Genomic DNA, 18,654 nt, shown 5'->3' on the forward strand with positions numbered 1-18,654 from the left:
ATTTAACTGTTTTATGTATGTATTTTATAACGCATTTTAGTGACTGTACACCGCCCCGAGTCCCTTTCGGGAGAGTGGGCGGTCTATAAATACGAATAATAAATAAATAAATAAATAAATAAATAAATAAATAAATAAATAAATAAATAAATGCTATTTTAATATTTTCTGTAGATGAAAGTCAAACTTTGTATAAAATTTGACCAGAACAGACACAAATAACAGTATGCCAATCACAAACACAAAGAAGGTCTATGCAGAATAAAGACTGCAGTAAATCCAAGTGACATTATCAAAATGCTACAGAAACTGATTGCAGTACCTCAGTGGCAGATATCAGAAATAATTCCCCCCAAAATGGGAGTTCACAACTACTGGACATCAGTTATCTGATGCAATAAGGTAACAAAAAAAATACCCTTCAACTTCATGGCAAGGTGTTGGTTAAATATGGACATGTATCCAGGTTGATTTGATTTGGTTCTAGACTTCTTACATAGCCACTCGATGCGTGGTTTCCTTCCAAAAGGTCTCCATAAACCTTGTTGCTATCGAGAACTGGGCCTTGGAAACAAGCTACTTGAGAGCAATAATTTATAATGCCTGGACACCACTGATGTCAGCCACTTACAAGATGCTGAGTAAAACTGTTCAATAGAGAGCTGAGAAAATCCACAAGCCCTCTCTAAAAACCAGATGGTCCTTTAGGGACAGACTATACTGATCAGTCCCACCACTTTATGGCTACCAAATGCAACTGGACTAGAGTGTGATTAACCATGGGAAAAGGATGATGGAAATTCCCTCCACTTCCATCAACTATTGCTTTGGGACAAAAATGAGATCCAAAATATGAACACCAACATGTGTTGAAGCCAAGATGACCTGACACAAGCGAGGGTTGCTATGGAAAACATGAACTCAACTTTTATCCATACAAGTCCTAGAGGCTGTCAAACTGAAGGTGACTCAGCATCACAATACATAGTGCTCCACTACTAATCCCAACGATATATACAGCAGAGAAGGAACCTATTGGACAAGAAATTGGTCAGCACACAAAAACAAGCTTCTTTTTCTACGATGCAGTATCACAAATAGATGCTGTTAGATCTGGGCAACGAGAGAACAGACTGCGGACACAAAGTGACTTAACAGCTCTTTATTAATAGTAGTAGTGATCCAGCTTGCTCTGTGGTCGGAGGGTTCCCCTTTTATAGGGATCGGGTACGCCCCTCGACCAATCAGAACGATACCTGTTTCCTGCTGTAGCAGCGGACCAGAGAGGAGACTTGCCACGATATATGTTAATATCTAACACCCCTCCCCTCTTAGACGGAACGTTGCGGTTAGTAATATAGTCCTTAAGATACGTTGGTGTTTGCCTTACTCGGGTGGAGCGTCGCAGTTCGGGTTGGTCAGAAGTAGTTGTAGGATCGGTTCCTTTCTGTGTTTCGTTTCCGGGCGTTTGCAGGCTCTCGTTGCTTTGGCGTTCGGGGATCTGCTCGCTTTCGTTGCTTGGGGGTTGTTCCGTTTCGCGCTCAACCTCTTGTTCTGTCCTTGGCTCGCAGGTGTCGTAGTTCTCTGTGTTGGGGCTCTCGAGTGGCTGGCTTTGCAATGGCAGGTAGCTCTCGTTCTCTGTTCGTAGATCTGAGTGCGCCAGGCGACCCCGTAGTTGATCGATGTGCCTTTTCCAGTTCCGCCCATCTTCTAGTTCCAACAGATACGATCGTGGACCCGTGATGCCAATGACCTTTGCCGGCATCCACAATGTCCCCCCTGCATAGTTGTGGGCGTATACTGAATCCCCTATGCTAAAACTCCGAATTTTGCTTGTAGAGTCTGGGGGAGCTGTGGCAGAGTAATTTGGGTGAAGACGGTCCAGGTGAGACCGTAGACAGCGGCCCATGAGTAGTTCAGCGGGGCTCCTACCCGTCGTTGGGCTGGGGGTAATGTGTTGGATCAATAGGTAATGGTCAATGCGTGTTTGCCAATCACCTGGACCCATCCTAGCGAGGGCCTCTTTTGCGAATCGCACCATTCTCTCCGCCTGTCCATTTGATGCCGGATGGAATGGCGCGACGAGGGCGTGCCGAATTCCCTGACCTGCTAGATATGTCTCAAATTGCATGGCCGTGAACTGGGGCCCCTTATCGGAAACCAGGAGGTCGGGCAGGCCATGAGTGGCGAAAAGTCACCGTAGAACCTTAATGACTGCCTCTGCCGTGGTTGAAGTCATTAGGACTACTTCTAGCCATTTGGAGTATGCATCCACAACTATGAGGAAGGTCTGACCTTGAACTGGCCCTGCGAAGTCGATGTGTATTCTCGACCAGGGTACTTTAGGCTTTTCCCATTCTGTGGCGGGCGCTTCCGGGGGTGCTGGTCTCGATTCCTGGCATGGGTCGCAAGTGGCCACCCATTCCTCTATTTCTTTGTCCATGTTTGGCCACCAAACGTAACTTCTTGCTAACGCCTTCATCCTAACAATCCCCGGGTGACCAACATGTAAAGCATCTAATACATTCCTACGTAAAGCATACGGAATAACAACTCGATCCCCCCACAATAAACAACCTTGTAACACTGAGAGTTCGTCCCGTTTTGACCAAAACACTTTGAATTCCGGGCCCACGTTTCCCTTCGGCCACCCCCTCCAAACCCAAGTTTGAACTTGCTTTATTAAATTGTCTTTAGAAGAAAACCTTGCAACATCGTAGGAAGAAACCGGTTCTGAGTCCAAACAATCAATGAGCAGCACCGGTACTTCGGGAGTGGGGTCTGGCAAAAGGTCCGGTAGTGGGCAACGGCTGAGTGCGTCTGCGTGTCCTAGAGTGGAGCCCGGTCGATGAATTAACTTGTATGAGTACGCAGCCAGGAAAACAGTCCACCTGGTCATGCGTGGAGAAAGGGAGACTGGAGTGGGGCGGTTTCCCGCCAAAAGTCCCAACAGCGGTTTGTGATCTGTAATCAGTTCAAAATCGCGGCCGTAGAGGTATTCGTGGAAACGTTTTACTCCAGCTACAGCAGCTAGCGCTTCCCTGTCCATCTGGCTGTAATTCCTCTCGGCCGATGAAAGAGTCCTGTAGTAGAAGGCGATGGGTGCTTCCTTTCCGTCGGGCATCCGGTGGCTGAGGACTGCGCCGACTCCAAAAGGTGATGCGTCGCAGGTCAATACCAGCGGTAGTGTCTGGCTGTATTGGACTAACAGCGAGTCAGTGGTGAGCAGACGCTTTACTCCGGCAAAAGCTGCTGCTTCGGATCGTCCCCATTTCCATGGTGTGTCCCTCTGGAGTAGACGGTGTAGTGGCTCAGCAACGGTCGCCTTCTGTCTCAGAAAAACGCTGTAGAAGTTAAGCAGTCCGAGGAAGGCCTGCAACTCGGTCTGATTCCGTGGTGTGGGGGCGTCCTGGATCGCCTTAATTTTCTTTGAAGTGGGGTGTATTCCCTGACCATCAATTCTATAACCCAGGAATTCTACGCTAGGCACGTTAATTTGGCATTTTTCCTTTTTGAGGCGGAGACCCTTTTCTCTGATTCTGGCCAAAACAGTTCTGACTCTTTTATTTAATTGCTCCTCGTTTGCAGCGGACACCAAGATGTCGTCAAAATAGGGGACGACTCCCGGTATCCCTTGCAAAAGCAGTTCCATGACGCTCTGGAACAATCCTGGAGCAATACTCACACCGAATTGTAGCCGGTTGCATTTGAATGCTCCTCTATGCGTCACTATAGTTTGGGCCTCCGCTGTGGCGCTATCTACGGGCAGCTGCTGGTAAGCTTGTGCCATGTCTAATTTAGCAAATACCTTTCCTGGCCCCAACGAGTGCAATAAGTGCTGTACTACAGGCACAGGATATGCGCTTTGTTGTAGCGCGACATTAATTGTGCATTTATAGTCCGTGCAGATGCGGACTGATCCGTCTGGTTTGACTGGGGTCACAATGGGCGTTTCCCAGCGCGCGTGATCCACCGGCTCAAGGATTCCTTGCTCCACTAACTTATCTATTTCCTTATCTATTTTTGGGCGGAGTGCAAAAGGCACTCGTCTCGGTTTAAGTCGGATTGGTGCCACTTTGGGGTCTAAATTGAATGAGATTGGTTTACCCACATACTTACCAAGACCGGGGCTGAACACATCCTCGAACTCCTTAACAGCGCTGCTGTTTTCCACGGCGTTGATTCCGGTGACTTCTAGCCCCAAGGATTCAAACCAATCCAGTCCTAGGAGGTTTTGTAATGGTGCGCTGGCGATGGTCACGGGCAGCTGGGCTACGATGTCCTTGAAACGGATCTGGAACGTGCCTTGGCCCACGATGGGGACTCGGTTCCCCTGGTAGTCTCGTAGCAGGATGTCTGGAGCGCGTAGTTGGCTCTTTTTGAGGCTAGGGATAGCCTGTTTCATGGATGCCCATGAAATGATCGTCAGGGACGATCCTGTGTCAACTTCCAGCTCGCAAGGTGAGCCCTCCAAGAGGACTGTGACTTTCAGCTTTTTAGGCTGCTTGGTGCGGACCTGGCTTATTGTTGTGAGATACGTTCGAAATTCCTCTCTCTGGGTCAACTCTATCTCAGCATCTGTATCCTGAAAATACTCTCGTTGAGCGTCTTGATAGAACGCTCTCTCAGCTCTTTGTGTGTAGTCTCTCTGGGAATACGCTCGCTCAGCTCCTTGTGTGTAATCTCTCTGGGGATACGCTCGCTCAGCTCTTTGGGAATTTTCTCTCTGGGTAAACACTTGTGGATTTCTCTCTGGGCGCCCTTTTTGATTTCGCCAAGCCCCTGGGTTGGGCTTCTGTTGGTGGTACATGGGTGGCTGCCGTGAGGCAGGGACTTCGCTCCGGCACACTCGTGCGATGTGCCCAAGTTTGTTGCAGTGCGAACAAACAACGTTCCTGAACCTACAGGTAGACCTGGGATGATTCCCTCCGCAGCTTGCGCAGGGCGGCAAACGGAATCCGGGTCTCCCCCCAGGCCTCAAGTGACTGCTCCGCATCAGGTGACTGTCCTCGAACTCGGGATCCTCGTAGTCGGGGCTTGTGTCCTCGTAGTGAACTCTGGTTTGCCTTGGTACTGGCTGGTTTACGCTGAAACCGCGTTGTATGGTTACCGATGATTTCTCCACTGACTCTGACGCTCTTGCTTCGTTTAGAGCTATTTAAATTTGGGTTTGCCAACAGCTTCTTTTGTAGTGAAATGTCTCTTAACCCACAGATAAGCTGCGCTAAGATATGCTCGCCCAGATCCCTGAACTCGCAGTGAGTTGCTGCTTTACGCAGGGCCGCAACATATTGATTGATTGATTCTCCCGCTTTCTGGTTCCACGTGTTGAATTCCTTGCGGCAAACATGGCGGGAAGGTTTTGGCGCGTAATGAGTCTGTAGAGCCTGTTGCAACGCCGTCCATGATACTGCCTGTATCGGAGTAGGCGCAGTGAGGTCTCTGGCCGTGTTGAAGACTTCTTTCCCGCAGTAGCCGAGGAAGATGTTTTTCTTCCGGGCGTCGGTGATCCCCGTGTATTCGTTCGCTTCGAGAAAACACTCGAATCGAATCATGAAGGCTTCCCACTCGTCGTTCGCTGGGTTGAATGGAGCGGGGGGAGTGTGCATCGCCATCTTCTCTCATTTGAATTTGCCGCGCTGCGGTGACCGAGATGGCTGCCGGAATTTCTGCCGAATTCCTGGGCTGGATCAAATCCGGAGATTCTGGAGTAGCGTTCTTCGTCCTATCTGCCTCTCGATCCCACCTTCGTCGCCAATGTTAGATCTGGGCAACGAGAGAACAGACTGCGGACACAAAGTGACTTAACAGCTCTTTATTAATAGTAGTAGTGATCCAGCTTGCTCTGTGGTCGGAGGGTTCCCCTTTTATAGGGATCGGGTACGCCCCTCGACCAATCAGAACGATACCTGTTTCCCGCTGTAGCAGTGGACCAGAGAGGAGACTTGCCACGATATATGTTAATATCTAACAGATGCCATATCCTGATAGCCTCACAGCAGTGTCCCTGGTCATGATCAAAATCTCTCTTATGAGCATAGCCAGCCCCTTTATAGTTATTACTCAATTTCTTCAATCACAGATGCCACCATTTTTCTTCATGCAATAATTTAACACCTGAAACATTTACTTTTGAAATAGTCAATAGCAGGTACAATTTGGAATAAATCCAAATTCAATAACGAAACCTAAACAGTCCTGATTTCAATAAGTATATTTTTTGTCAGTCTTGCACTACTGAAAAGTCATTGGATATATTCCTAACTTTAATATTGTAACTGTCTTATTGTAATAAAATCAGTATAATAAATTTCCCATTAACAATGTCACCAAGTTGTTGACACAGAGCAAAGTTAACAATTTCTAGGCAAGAGAACAAATGGTCATTAATCAGTTACAAAAGATGGCAAAACAAGTAGCAAGCATTTCTGAAAAACTACAAGGAAGAAAATTAAGACTGACTCACTCGAAAGGCAACTTAAAATATATTTTAAATATATTTAAAACGTACTTTAAACAAAAATAATTTTGAAAGGAATATTGCATACAATAATTTATGAACGTATTGTAACACCTGTTTTTGTATTTTATAATATACATGAGCTCTAGATTAACAATAACTTATGTTACAATGTGTTTGCCATTTCCCTCCAGTATTTATTCCCAGTGTAAATTTTGTAACTTTTCCATTCATGCTGAGAAAATATGGAGATATGGATAACATAAAAAAAGAAGAGAAAGGGGGACAAAAAAAGAGAGAATGCTACTTCAGCTACTTTTTTTTTAAACTACCCCTTCCTTTTGTTAAAATAAAGCCTTCCTCTAACATGCAGCTGCTGAAAAACTACAAGGAAGAAAATGAATTTTTTGTTTCTATAAGGAATATTTTTACTTTGCCTGTTGCACCCAATCTGGACACTCTGGAGTAAATATCACAATCACTTCTTTCACTAGTGGTTTTTGCTATCAAATCACTGCCCTTGTGGGTTTTTTTTAATTGGTAGAAAAGGGCAGCATTTCCTTCTTTTAGCATGATCTAATATCAAAAACCAATAGAAGGAAACAGATTAAGGCTACATGAAGGAAATGCTATATCCTTCTACTAATAAAAGAATAACACTGGCCAGGTTAAGCGCAGAAATTGGTGACTGGATTGTACAGACCTAGGCCATATGTGCAGCAAGGTTACAAACTGCAAGACATGGCACTAAAATTTCCCATTTGAAATATTTTTTTTCCGGCTACTAAATGAAAGCTAGTTTGCTGTAGGTGTTAAGACACCACACTAGAAATAGGCGATTCAACTGAAGCACAAATCTTCTGAAAATTTTGCCAAGAAAACTTCAAGAATTAGTCTACGTAGTCAATGGAAGATAATAATGACTCAAATGCCCTCTGCCCACTATATATTATATATCAATAGTGAAAGAAATAAAAACAGCTTTTAGAAAAAAGATTTTGATTTGAAAGGGGCAATGGGTAGGTTCTTATAAAATGGAGTCTAAGCCACAGGAAAAACAGCTATAGAAGGAATCAGCAAGGCTTTGAACACACCAAATAAAATTAACCCGAATAAAATTAGATAGCACATTTTTATCTAATTATTTATTGTGCTCAGAATCCTGAAATAATTCACTTGGAGGGAGGCATTTCTTCCCATAGATCCACTCCCCCATGAAGCTTTCAGAAAGAAAAGCATCTACCAAACTTCTTCCTAACTTCAAGGGGAGGGGCAGTTATTTGCCCACCCTTTTAGACAAATTGTCCTCCTGAGTTTCTTTACTGAAGCTAGAAATTAGTAGGTTACAATTGTGTATACTTGTGACAAGAACCGCTAAAGTTTGGCTAGAGGGAGAGATTATAAGGGTGATAGAAGTTTTAAATTTTGAGAGCAGTACAGTTCAGAAGAGAAGTTCAACTTTTTGTGCATACGTGAGAAAATATTTTACATCAGGCATGTTGACTTGTTGAGTCTTAACATGAGAGTATAGTGCCCAATTTCAAAGCTTATAAAAATGTGGTGGTTATTCTTGTAGAATCAAAACATGTAGTCATGCATCTTTAGTCTTTAGTCAGAACTACACCCCATTTATATCCAACAGAATTCATGTGTACCTACAGTTTAAGCAAGATGGTATGCATGTTGCAACAAAACTCCCTGACAATGATTTACAACTTACCTTTGAAATGTTACTTGATCGACTTGTTGAGCGGCCTGGAGATTTTTCATTCTGTTTTTTAAAAAAATAAGATTTGTTTAGTTTGGACTTTAAAAAACTTACAAATATTATTATTTCTTCATTGTGAAGTTCATATAATTCGTTTGTTAATATATTGTTGACTGGAATTCAACGACATACTTTCAGCATGCTGAAGAGCCCAAGTGTTCCCACTTTTGCACTCTTTTAACAATAAATCTTTATACTACATTCTAAACTTATTTTTGAAAGTCTCTGCAGTTCAGAAGTGGCATCTCATGGTATGGAGAGCTATTGCCCAAGAAAACCAAATGAAAGATTCCTTTGTTCAATGAAATTAATGATGCATTTCTTTGGATCCTTGTTATTATTTAACCGACTTAAAAATTGAGATAAATGATACAAAAAAAGAACATAAACAGGTAAAAATACCCAAACTAGAAATAAAGAACACGTAGCTTTTACACTGGAGATGTCAAAGAAGAAGCAGCATATTCAGACTAAAATATCATACAGATATCATGGTTGAAGGATTACTTTAACCATTCATGGACTCATGCCAAATTAAGCCTTTTGTACAGAAACATTTAGGGGAAAAATATTGCATTAATGTTCATAAAATATGATTTCTTAAATGTATATCAAGGCTTTCCCAAACCATAGTCCAAACCATAGTCCAAGATAAGGTAAGAACTATTTTCCTCCAGTTTTCTAGTTTTTGATGTTTTGCGTTCTGTTCCACTAAAAAGAAAGTCTTTTTGGCACAAACTCTTTGTGTGAAAGATGTAATTGGCCTGGTCTACTGTAATAAAAGGTAGTTACAAAAGGTAGCCCTTATTTTTATTGAAGTTATATAAAACACCTGTAGATTACATTGAAACAGGAAGAAATAAAATCATAGTTGGGTTATTACCCTAAGCTGAGAAGATGATCTAAGTAGCCGTGACCTAGTGCCATATGAATAGAAGTTAGCCCACATCATAAACTTAACACTAATTATAATAACTAATATGTACCTGAGTCCCAATAAAGATGAAACTAGTTAAAGCCTAGGTTACTATAACCTTATAATAAAAGAGGGATTAGCACGTGTATTATATTATATTATACTTTCAATCAGGTGAATAGATGAACTACCTGCTAAAGTATCACCAGCAGGATCAGCAATACTAACTCATGTCTAGTCTACCTGGACTGGTGAAGAATGTCAAGAAATTCAAGAAAATTAGCACAGGGAGGGGAAAATGCTACCAGTGATGGCAGTAAAAAAAAATAAAGATGGTATACTATTACGATCCACGATAGAAAGTGTCCTCACATACTGTATAACATGCTGAGTCCTTTGGGAGAAGGGCGGCATATAAATCCAATAAAACTCAAACTCAAACTCAACAGTATGGTATGCTGGTTTAACAGCCAAGAACAGGAAGGCACTACAGAGAGTGATTAATTTGGCACAAGAATCCATCGGTTGCCCTCTAATACCACTGGATGAGATCACCAGGACTCGCTGTTTCAGCAAAGTAAGGAAGATACTTAGGGATGATTCCACACTCTGGCCAGTGTATCTTTTCACTTTCACCATCGGGCAGAAGACACAGAAGTATAGCCAGCCGGACAAACAGGTTTTAAAACAGCTTTTACCCATGGCCATCAGACTTCTAAACATAATATAGCACCACAAACAGATTAATTGATGAATTTCACTGGTGCCAGCGTAGTGTGTAATATGTCTATACCATGATATAAGATCATACACCAAAGTAATATACATGTTGCACAAAATATGACTTACATATGGAAATGTATGACTAGGTTTTTTCCTAACTACTTGTATATGGATTATTCTTTATATTATTCATGCTGTCTTGTATTCTCGTATGGACTTGTTGTGGCCCACCAGCTGCCAATGGAACTGGTGGCAGACTCGGATGATAAGGAGGTTGAAGAGGAACTTGGGCCAGTCCTGGAGTCTGGGGAAGGCTCTGATGGATACTCTGCGTCAGAAGCAACGATAGAGACAGAACCATCTGACATTTCCCAGCTGCCTTTGCAGGCGGACATAAGTGGGGAGGAAGAACAGCTGGGGCCTCTTCCAGATGCCCACATGTGCAGAGCTGTTAGGAAAGGAGAATAACTGGGGGCAAGGAGCCGATTTGGGAAGAAAGGCACACAATGACGCTTAATGGCCCCTCCCTGGCTGGGCAATAAATAGAAGGAAAGGGGAGGAGATAACCATTCAGAATTTTTTGAGAAGATTTGCTCATAGTGCGACTGGAAGTTCCCGGCCTGGCAATTATCTCAAGGAACTGATAAGATCTGTTACTACAGTTAACCCTTTGAAGGATTATTGCCTGGACTTTTTGATATGTGAATGCCATAATTCACAGTAGCTAAATAAAGAGGGGTTTTTCAGAACAAGGAGTCTGTTTATTGGTTCTGCTAAGGCTGGGCCAAAACAGGACTGCACCAGTAGAGGCTAAACCAATTTTGTTGTATAGATGATGTACAATGACAATAAAGGCTTTGACTTGACTTGACTATAGGCAATAATAACAGATTAGAAAGATAACAGGAAAAGCAATATTTTTCTCATTGAGAAAGAAAGCCACTTGTAGTCTTACATTATTCAGCAGCATGATATTTCCTCAAGGTTGGAGGGAACAAGTATATATCTAGTAAGTGATTCCAAGATTAAGTTGACATCAGAAAGTCAAGGAGTAGAGACTGAATAAATATGTCTCTCTGTACTTCCATCCCAAAGCCCCAAGGGCTGGACTAAAACAGTGGCAACCAGTGTTTTCTCCCAGAACTATAATAATATCTGGCTTTTAGACAATGAAAATGTATTAAATGTATTTGAAAATAAACTCAGTCTTTTAATTTTTTTCATTTTAAACAGATATTTCTACTTAGTATTTATAAATGTTTCATCTATGCTTTTTTTTAAAAAATGTTTAATATTCAATTTTTGATATATTTTGGTTCAGTAAATCCTCTTTCCAAAATAATTCTTTAAAAATTATATATTTTACATCAGATTCCCTGAGTATTAAGTACTGTACTTACTAGAAATAAAAAAATAGATAGCAATTGAAAAGGGAAAGGAATCTGTGTTAGTTGTCTACAGAAAAACAATGATTAAATTAATTTGTTCTTGATTTATTACATATATTTTTATGCCACCATCCAATTTAATCTAAGGTGCTTGCTGGATCATCAACATAAAAACATTATTAATATAAACTTTAATAAAATACAGATTAAATTTTTATCAAATCAAAACCTAATGCAATATAAAATGGTATGTACATTATATGTAATTCTCCCAAGTATATTTATTCTTTAAATTCCTCAGTCCCAAAATGTTCCTTGCAAAACCTAAGGCTTAATTAGTTTCCTGAACATCAAAAGTGAGATTAGGGAATGGTCAAATGTATTGATTTCTTTCTTAAGACATAGAGGGTAGAAAGCAGTAGAGCCGGATGTAATCTGTATACTGATAAGATTTCTAGTCCAAAGTCCTGAATGACCTTCCCCAGTAATTTCACATCAGTGTTAAACTGCACAGGAGATAAAACAGAACTATGTGGAACATAAACTCAGTACAGTGTTTTCCTTGCACCACCTGAAATAAAACAGTTTTCTGTTTTACTTTCACCTCACAAGGCATCTGCCAGGACTCAGTGTATAAATGGGACATAGTATCCTCCCCTCAGTGTGACTGCAGGAGTCCCATGTCAAACTGTAGATCACATTGTGACTGACAGCAAGCTGATGGCAAATACCAGTCCAGTATATGATTTATATATGTATGTATGTATGTATGTATGTATGTGTATGTATGTATGAACTATGTTGCATTTTTATGGTTAGATGGATTAAACATTAGTATTTGAATATAGATCTTTTTAACATTTATATTTTGTTGTGTTTTATTAATCTATGCGAAATGTCAACGTATATTGCAAGACAATGTATGGTATGCCATAAGCCAAACAAATACATAATTGCATGCTTGTCACCTGTTAACAAAATATTTGTAGAAAGTAATTCACCACTCTTTTCTTTTAATTATTTCTATTCTTACTGGTCAGCATCTCCTGCATCCCTACTTCCAAATTCTGGAAGTATCAAAAGAACCATATTCATTTCAGAAAAGCATGGAGAAGAAAACTTGATGAAAGATAGCATTGTAAAAGGAAAGTTCAAAAGAGAAATATCCATGCAAAAATAACATTGGCAGAGTTAGTCTGACGACTTTAGCATGAATACACTTTTTTAAATTCTAGCAACCAATAGTTCCATAGAAAGCCAGCCAAATGTGAAGACTGATTTCATTTATAACAAATGGGAAGAGGAGCAGTTGGCAGCAAAAATAGCTGGTGTCAGAAGAAACAAGACAAGGAACCTTTTGCATTTGTAGTGACCCTATGTTATCTTTTGCACATATTTTTAAAAAGCATTATATGTGCACTGATTCAATACTAGATCTTTCCAATGCCATCTGTATCTATTTGGCTTCTCTCTGTCTGGCTTAGAGACTGGCAATAAATTCTTCCAAATTTCAAAATAGTGAAGCATTACTGTTTGTAACAGTTTTTAAAAGTCTGATATCTAAATATTCATATTTAGATTTTTGCAATCTGCCTGTAGTTATATATTTGTTTTCGTAGATTTTCACGGGTGTAGGTATGCTGGTTTTGTTGTATTCGGGTCTTTTCCCGTGTAAGGTTGAGATTGTCTTTGCAACGTTTCGGCAGGATCTCACCTGCCATCTTCAAGCTGTGGGCTTAAAATGTGATCGGAGCTGCCGTCTTTCTGTAAGTCTTGGTGGGAGGGGATGGGGTGCTGGGTTTGTTTCAGTAAGTGGAATGATTGGTTGTGTGGTTGTATCATGATTGGTAGATTGGTGCTGATTGGTGCAGGCTGTGTGTGCATTGTTGTTTTGTATTTTAACGGCTTGGGTGGTGGGTGGTGTTCGTTTGTTGGCTAGGGCTGGTTTCCAGATGTTTGGTAGGCGGGAGGTATCATCACGTTTGTTCATGTTGTGGGGGTGTTTCTCTATTTCGATGGCTTCCATGATTATTCTCTTGTGGAGGTGTTCTGTTTTGGAGATTAACCTGGCTCCTTCAAAGTTGATTTCGTGTCCTGTAGCTTTAAGGTGCTGGAAAAGGGAAGAAGTTTTTTCTTTTTTTCTTACTGCATTTTTGTATTCTGTGATGCGTGCATTTATTCTCCTGTTTGTTTGTCCTATGTATATTGCTGGGCAGATTTTGCATGGTATTTCGTACACTCCTTGGTTTTCTAGCTGGATTTTGTCTTTGGGGTTTCTTAAGATGTTGGCTATTTTTCAGTCAGTGGTGAAGGCTGTCCTGATATTGTGCTTGTGGAGAATTTTGGTGATCCCGCCTACCAAACATCTGGAAACCAGCCCTAGCCAACAAACGAACACCACCCACCACCCAAGCCGTTAAAATACAAAACAACAATGCACACACAGCCTGCACCAATCAGCACCAATCTACCAATCATGATACAACCACACAACCAATCATTCCACTTACTGAAACAAACCCAGCACCCCATCCCCTCCCACCAAGACTTACAGAAAGACGGCAGCTCCGATCACATTTTAAGCCCACAGCTTGAAGATGGCAGGTGAGATCCTGCCGAAACGTTGCAAAGACAATCTCAACCTTACACGGGAAAAGACCCGAATACAACAAAACCAGCATATATATATATATATATATATATATATATATATATATATATATATATATATATATATATATATATATATATATATATATATATATATATATATATATATATATATATATATATATATATATATATATATATATATATATATATATATATATATAATATCTTCATTGGGACATGCCGCCAGTCATATCGTAACGGGAAGTATAGAAAATTCTAGAATGATATGTAAATTGATATAATCCAATCTGTTCTACCCTTTTTTTATTGAGTATATTCTGTGCTTGTAAAAATTTTGTCCACATTTAAATTTTAATTTGCTTGTCTGTTTAATGGCAGAGGATGGTGGGACTAGTTTTTAAAATGAACAAGTACCATGCATTCCATGATTACATATCTACTCCAAATAAGCATTGGGACTGACCTCTGGCAGAAATGTTTCTATTGGCTTAGAAGGAATATTTATTCTGAAAAGGAGGAGGTAAAAATCACAGTCTTGGCCATCTTACGTATATGCAACTCTGAATCAACGTTTTAATTTAATGTAATTTATTGAGGGGTGGTGATGCTACAGCCTACTTCTGCTGCCTGCCTGCAGTTTGGCAGTTCTAGTCTCACCGGCTCAAAGTTAATGCAGTCCTTCATCATTCCGAAGTCGGTAAAATAAGGACCCAGATTGTTGGGGGCAATATTCTGACTCTGTAAACCACTTAGAGGGGGCTGTAAAGTACAGTGAAGCAGTATATAAGTCTAAGTCTATTGCTAATGTTTTTGCTTGCATTCATATGACTAGTATTCCTTTAGTAATGAAAAACCAGAATATCTTCCCAGCAGTTACTGAGTAAAAAGCTTTGGTATTTCTACTTCTCAGTATTTCTATTCTACTGAGTTCTATTGGACTTCCTTTCAGACAAAAGTACATACATTTTATTTAACTTATTTCCTCATTTTAAATAAAAAACATAAATACAGTAAGCATAATTAAAAAGTACCCATGACCTTGTATGTCTTCATCATGTTTTAAATAAGTTATATCTCAAATGTCCCCATATTTGATACCAATGTGAGGTTGGTCCAAACCCTCCTGACCTTCCTAAGAGCTTAAAGACCTAGCTCTGCCAGTTAGTTTGGGTTCCAATGGAGGGGGGGGGGCATCACAGTGGAAGTGTTTGATCAATTAATAACAGATTCCACCTCCACCCCCATCCGGCTTCCACTCTCACCTTCTCTTAATCGGATTTTGTATTAATTTATTTATGTTTTTAGTTCATATAGTTTTTTTTTCTTTTATCATTGTAAACCTTGAAGTAAGATAGGCAATCTATAAAGTTTTTAAATAAAAAATAAATCAATAAATATTAATTTGGTATTAAATTGTTTACTATATTTTCTATGACAGCGTTGGAAGTATTTGATTTCTAACCAGGAAGAATTCTTATTGAAATTGATGCCTCTGCTAAGTTGCGCAATCAATACCAGCATTCTCACCAACATATTGATCATGCAAGGTAAACATTGTGATGGTTGTAGCACAACATATTTGGGGGCACCAGATATGGATGGGCTGCCATATATTTATGTATTTAAGAAATCTATATGGGTACGCAATTCACCTCCAGGAGGCTTACACATTAAAATTATACAAGGTGAGAAATCCATAAACACCTTCCACTTCCAACCAGCAACAACAACCACACAATTATTTGTCTATCAAGATTCTCAGTCATCCAGGTCATGGTTGGCCCAAAGTTGCTTTTTCAAAAGTCTACTGGACTTTCTTTGTTTTTCCTTGAAGATGTTTCACTTCTCAAAGAGGCCATCTATATTAAAATTGAACAGCCCTGCCTCAATAGAGGGGGAGGGATATGACATCACCTTTCTTCTGTTTACAATGCAGTACTTTCAGCAGTTTCAAAAATGTTCCACACCAATTTGCACTATTCGGGTGAGGACACAGATAAACCTCCAAGTGGCCTCAACAACTCTCAGAAAGAATGCTAACGACCAGAAGCAAGGAATACTAGAAGATTTTAAGATTGACTGATTTTAAGATTTTTTAAAAAATATATAAAACAATGTACTGTTGGTAACTGACACCAGAAAAATTAAGTAAAATATACTTCATATTTTTAATTGAAAAGGTGACAAATAAGAAGCGTTATTTTATCATGTTTGGTGAATGTACAAAAAAAGTTTGAAAAGTATTTATTTATTTATTTCATTTCTATAGAACTCAACAAGTGACTTGAGATAGGTTAAAATGTGAATGTTCTTATAGTGAAGACAATCAGAAGTGACTTATCTTCTATATCTTTCTTTAGAAGATATTATTTGAAGATCAGGGTTAAACTGTGGGATCCTTGGTGTTCTCTGAACTTAGCAGTTTTCTTGCAGATGTTTCATTATCAAACTAAGTAACACAGTGGTTCTCAACCCTTTCACAGGGGTCGCCCAAGACCATCGGAAAACACATATTTTTGATGGTCTTAGGGGGGTCACCACAACATGAGGAACTGTATTAAAGGGTCGGGGCATTGGGAAGGTTGAGAACCACTGAAGTAACATCATCAGTGCTAGCAGAGAGTGGGATTTGCTCTCAATATATATTCTAATGGCTTGTCCTATGTTAGTGGGAGTGATCTTGGTGGTTCTTTGGTTGGACTTTTTACTGTTAGCTTGTTTGGGAGTTCGTTGATTGGGGCATGGTTTGCTTCTTGATTGTTAGTCTAAAGTTAATCTTGGTGCTAATCTCTACTCATTTGGATTGCTGGTGAGGAGGTGTTTAGGTCTTTTTGTTCCCTTTTTGCCTTGTTGATTGAATCTTTTGAATGGTGTGTGAATATTGTTTGTCTTAGTGAAGTGATGGCAAACCTTTTCGACACTAAGTGGCAAAAAAGGAGCACTTCATGCACATGTGCCAGGCAACATGGCTTCATGTGCCACTTCGGCACGTGTGCCATAGGTTCTCCATCACGGCCTTACTGCCTGTTAATGGCTGATTAGTGCCACGCTTCCAGGAATTTTCTGGCAGTGGTAACATTCTCTGTTTGGAACATTTCTCCGTTGGTTAGCAAGCTTCCCACCTACCATAAATATTTTGAAAATAACATAGACAAATTAAAAACCATTCAAGAATTGACACATTATATGCATTTTGTACAATATCATCATCACTCACTCCTCCCCTCCAGTCTCTATCATCTAAAGTGTATGATGAAGGGTAAATGCAAATAAAGCTTATCTTCCCCTTTCATGGCTTGTGAAAGCTATTTATTATGATCAAACATTGACCTGACTTTCCATTAAGATGCTGCATTTACTGAGCTATTTCAGCAAATGAGTCACATAAGCAAACTGCATGCTGATCTCCATGGCAACCAGGTTATAGACTCTACCAATATAACTGCTAAATCCAAGGTTATTCCATCTGTACAGTTGGAATAAATCTAAGGAAAGGCTTAAAACTTCAATGATTAGCAATTTGTTCTGAGATTAGCTTTAATAACAAGATGGCTACAGCTTGAAATGTCATTAAATGAAAGATTAGGACACTCTTTTACAGACAATGTAATAGTATATCATTGTAGTTTGATTCCTCCTGATAATCTCAATCTTTGCAGTCAAGGGAATATAATTAAATTAAAATCTTTCTAATAGATAAATTCAAATCCCAGTAATATATACTGTTATGTATTAGTAAATTCTTTTTTTAACATTACTGATTTTCAAAAACACAAAATTAAAAGATAAACAGAAAGAAGAAAAAATAATAAAGAAAGGAAATAGAAGTACAAAAAGGAATAAAAAGTAAAGAAAAAGAGTGATATCTGACTTTTTTTTTGCTTTAGATATGGATAAGTAATATACATACCATGTTTCCCTGAAAATAAGACATGCCCTGCTAATAAGCCCAATTGGGCTTTTCAGAGCATATGCCATAATAAGCCCTCCCCTAAAAATAAGCCCATCCCCAACTATTTAAGTGCATGCGCAACCGGTCCCCGCTACTACCACTGTACCACCTACCGGTACAGCTTGCGGGGCAAAAAGAGAGCTCACCGCAAAAACAGCGGCAGGCAAAGCAAAGTGCTTCCACCTCCCACCCTTCCCTCCCACACAAAAAGAGCCCGCCACAAAAACAGTGGCAGGCGAAGCAAAGTGCTTCTACCCCCCGCCCTTCCCTCCCACTCAAAAAAAGCCAGCTGCAAAAATAGCGGCAGGCCAGTAATGCGATCACCCCCTCCCGCCTGTTCCTTCTCGCGCAAAAAAACGCCGTCGATCCTAATGGTAAAGGCAGCCTGCCTGGTTCCCTTCCTCGCGTTCCTCGCCATTGTATTCAGGGAAGCGATGTGGGGAAAAAAACACCTTCTCGCGAGTTCAATCAAACATCTTGAAATCGCAAGAAGGGTTTTTTTTACCAGGGGCTTCCCTGAATACAATGGCGAGGAACGTGACGGAGCTGGAAAGGTAAAAGGCGTGCCTCGCGGCCCAACACCACCCACCTTGCCCCAATGGTAAAGGCAGCCTGCCTGGTTCCCTTACCCGCCGTCCCTTTAGCGAGGGGTGGCAGGTGGGGGGGAGAAGTGAGGTGCGTCTCTTACCTTTCCAGCTCTGTCGCGTTCCTCTCCCTTTTGCCCATTGAATTCCTTTGTAAAAAAAACCTCATGAGTTCAATGGGCGAAAGGGCAAGGAACACAACGAAGCTGGAAAGGTAAGAGGCGCGCCT

General features: G+C 40.5%; 1 protein-coding gene across 3 annotated transcripts in view; it reads right to left on the reverse strand.

Annotated features, from left to right (window-relative positions):
* Nucleotides 1–18,654, reverse strand: part of MARCHF1 (membrane associated ring-CH-type finger 1) — a 162,260-nt gene that overhangs the window by 71,217 nt on the left and 72,389 nt on the right. For all 3 annotated transcript variants that reach the window (XM_081959673.1, XM_081959672.1, XM_081959671.1), the window contains one exon: nucleotides 8,181–8,231. In XM_081959673.1, the coding sequence (XP_081815799.1) occupies nucleotides 8,181–8,231 (51 nt within the window). The remainder of the gene's footprint in view (nucleotides 1–8,180; nucleotides 8,232–18,654) is intronic.

Source organism: Natrix helvetica (genome assembly GCF_964273705.1).
Source record: "Natrix helvetica genome assembly, chromosome: 7".
In the NCBI taxonomy this organism is placed as follows: domain Eukaryota; kingdom Metazoa; phylum Chordata; class Lepidosauria; order Squamata; family Natricidae; genus Natrix; species Natrix helvetica.